Consider the following 3,743-nt stretch of genomic DNA (forward strand, 5'->3'; position numbering starts at 1 on the left):
CTCAACAAGATGAGTTGACACAGTGGCTCCAACAAAGGCTCAAGCATAACAACTATTGTGAGGATGTTGCAAGAAAGGGCAGTGTTTCAATCTGTTGTCCATAGGGTTGCTATGAGTTGGAACCAACTCAATGGTACCTACAACAACAATTATCACCGTACTTTAGGGTCAACTTTACTCTTATTCTTTTTAAATAGAATGGACCAAGGAATGGAGAGTTTAGTAAGTAGAGGGGAAGATGGATCCAGGGCAGTAGTCTGGTTGCAGAGTTTGTGTCCCTCCCTCCTCTGTCGCTTGGGTTCTCTGGGGGGTCAGCCATGCCATGATAGTTTTAAGATCCCAGTGTTTCCTTAAATCAGAGAGGTTAATTCAACTCTGACTACCTTAACAAACACTTCAGAAATAAGAAAGCTGATTTTTCTCACTCTCTCTTAGTCTTTTCCTCAATTCCTCTTTTTCATTCTTTGTGTTACTTGTGGAAATGATTTTTTAAGTCCCTACTACATGCTGATGGAGGACACTGTCATCAGGTAACTTCATTACCCTGAACTCTGGCAACTTCAGTATAAGTTACAAATCCTTTCAACCCACAGTTGTGAATTCGCTTATTTTACCTGGTAAAAGTGATTTACAATCCCCAAATCAACACCAAAGTTCTACAATCCATGGAACTTACTTCAGTTAGTAAAATTGTGCTCACATGGGTGAGTGCACGCACACACACACACACATTGAACATGAATTTCAGAGGGTCACATCCTCATGACTGATCTATGTAATCTCAAAGCTCTCCTTGATGCCCTAGGTGAAACCTCATGGACATCACTTGGCTGACCAACCACACTGGAGGGTCTGATTTTATCCTGTTGGGACTCTTCAGTCAATCCAAACACCCAACTCTGCTCTGTGTGGTCATTTTTGTGATTTTTCTGACGGCCCTGATTGGAAATGCCATCCTGATCCTCCTGATACACTCTAATGCCCACCTCCACACTCCCATGTACTTTTTCATCAGCCAGTTGTCTGTCATGGATGTGACGTACATTTCTGCCACTGTGCCGAAGATGCTCATGGACCAGGTCACGGGTGTCAAAAAGATCTCAGTTCCTGAATGTGGGATACAGATGTTCCTCTACTCGACACTAGTAGGATCAGAATTTTTCCTTCTAGCTGCCATGGCCTGTGATCGATACATGGCCATCTGCCATCCGCTCCATTACCCTGTCCTTATGAACCATAAGATATGTTTCCTTCTGGCATCTGGCTGCTGGTTCTTAGGTTCAGTGGATGGCTTCATGCTCACTCCCATCACCATGACCTTCCCCTTCTGCAGATCCAGGGAGATCCATCACTTCTTCTGTGAGGTTCCTGCCATAATGAAACTCTCCTGCTCTGATACCTTGCTCATTGAGACACTCATGTACCTGTGCTGTGTCCTCATGATCTTCATCCCTGTGACAGTCATTTCAAGCTCCTACACTTTCATCCTGCTCACTATCCATAGGATGAACTCGGCAGAGGGCCGGAAGAAGGCCTTCACCACCTGCTCCTCCCACATGACTGTAGTCATCCTCTTCTATGGGGCTGCCATCTACACCTACATGATCCCTAGCTCCTACCACACCCCAGAGAAAGACATGGTAGTGTCGTTCTTTTACACTATCCTCACTCCTGTGCTAAACCCTTTAATCTATAGTCTTAGGAATAAAGATGTCACAGAGGCTATGAAGAAAATGTTGAATGTGGAATCTGTTAAGAAAGCATGAAGTAGGAAATTTTGGTAGTAACTGTTTCTTTTTCTTCTCTCTACATATCAGAATTTTCACATCTTATACCTACATTATTCCTCACACCCTAATATCACAGTGTCTCACATCATTTTCATCCTTTTTTTTTTTTTGAAGTTGTTGTTTGCCTGTATTGCCATAATATTCTGTAGGAGAATATTCACATTCTTAGGAAAAACATAATGAAAATATTTAGAAGTAAAAGCCAAACAGACTCTCAAATGAGAGAGATAGAAGGAGGGAAATGGTGAAACAAAAGTAGGAAAATGTTAATAGGTGAGCCTATCTAAAGGGCATACAGGTATTCTTTTCACTATACTTATTCATGCTGCTTTCTGGCACGTTTGAAATTATTTCCAAATAAAGAGTCAAATACCATTCCTTGTCACCCCCCTTTTTTTAAAAAGTAGGCTTTTTAAAAAAAAGTAGTCTTTTTTTTGCTTTTTGCCTGAATATGAAGACAATTCATATTCTTAGGAAAAACATAATGAAAATGTTTAGAATTAAAAGTTAAATGGACTCTCAATTGAGAGAGGGAGAGAAAGGAGGGAAATAGTGAAGTAAAATGTGGAAAATATTAACAATTGGTGAGTCTAGATAAGAAGCATATGGATATTCTTTGCATTGTTCTTATTAATGCTGCTTTCCTGTAAATTTGAGAGTAATTCTAAATAAAATTTAAATATCAGTCCTTGTTGCCCTATCCACTTTTTTGAGTTCTTAATCTCTAGTGGCACTGTAACAAATACCTTAGAAAATATATTAACTTCAACATGACTATTCACTACTGATTATATTCCTTACTGAATATACTGAATATATCTGCACTCTTTAACTGAGGGCTGCTTTGTTCCACATGGCAGTTCTAAAGACATCTAAACAACAACAACAACAAAAACCCTTTACCGTTGAGTTGATTCTGACTCAGAGACACCTAATGGGTAGAAATAATTTTTTTTTTTAGTACTTCATGACATATTGAGAATGCAGTACTTTGTAAGCTTCTGTGGGATAAGCATTAACCCAGAGTGGAGGGAGGATTTAGAGACGGATCCCTGCATGAAATAATATCTGACCACAGTTTTGAGATATGTGATTTATTAGACAAAGAAGGAGAGGTGGGACAGGAAACAGTCAATCTTTCATTTATATGACAAACATTTTTATGGTATATTATAATACAAAATCATAGGCAAATGAGATTAAAATCAAAACAATACATGGCTGTTGTCCCCAATGAATTTGAAATGTCAGTGCTGTTTGATATGCAAATAGGTGAAATAAAGTGTATAAATTGCTTTGCTCATCATGCACAAAGAGAACAGCTCTTAAGAACACATCTGTTCAACCTATGACATATAAGTTTGGTCTAAACAAATGTGACTGAGGGAAGACCCCGGAACTGAATGTTGAAAGGTTACCCATGTTACCCACAGATGAGTATGTGAGTCTGGGTACCAGGAGGGGGGTATGCTCAGGAACATGATGTCTGGGAAAAGGCACAGATGGAGCAAAGACAAGAGGGCTGACCAAGCAGGAATAGTAAGTCTTCCAATGTCACCTGTCATGGATTGAATTGTGTCCCCTCAATTGTGTCACCTTGGTTAGGCCATGATTCCCAGTATTGTGTGGTGGTCCACCATTTTGTCATCTGATGTATTTATCCTATGTGTTGTAAATCCTAACCTCTATGATATTAATGAGGCAGGATTAGAAACAGTTATGTTAATGAGGCAAGACACAATCTACAGGATTAGATTGTATCTTGAGTCAAACTCTTTTGAGATATAAAAGAGAGATGCAAGCAGAGAGAAGAGGGACCTCATACCACCAAGAAATTAGAGCCAGGAATGGAGTCTGTCCTTTGGATCAGGGATCCCTGTGCTGAGAAGCTCCTAAACCAGGCAAGGATTGATGACAAGGACCTTCCCCCAGAGCCAACAGAGAGAGAAAGCC

The 3,743-nt window shown here is 40.0% G+C and overlaps 1 protein-coding gene across 1 annotated transcript; it reads left to right on the forward strand.

Annotated features, from left to right (window-relative positions):
• The first annotated feature begins 815 nt into the window (after nucleotides 1–815).
• Nucleotides 816–1,766, forward strand: LOC126067603 (olfactory receptor 2T29-like). The gene has a single exon (XM_049869680.1). It carries the CDS (start codon nucleotides 816–818, stop codon nucleotides 1,764–1,766), a length of 951 nt encoding a protein of 316 aa, XP_049725637.1.
• Nucleotides 1,767–3,743: the final 1,977 nt, after the last annotated feature.

This window comes from Elephas maximus, chromosome 2 (assembly GCF_024166365.1).
Source record: "Elephas maximus indicus isolate mEleMax1 chromosome 2, mEleMax1 primary haplotype, whole genome shotgun sequence".
In the NCBI taxonomy this organism is placed as follows: Eukaryota; Metazoa; Chordata; class Mammalia; order Proboscidea; family Elephantidae; genus Elephas; species Elephas maximus.

Excerpts from the sequence above, each read along its gene's own strand:
- LOC126067603 (XM_049869680.1), top strand. The coding sequence starts at position 816 with ATGGACATCACTTGGCTGACCAACCACACTGGAGGGTCTGATTTTATC.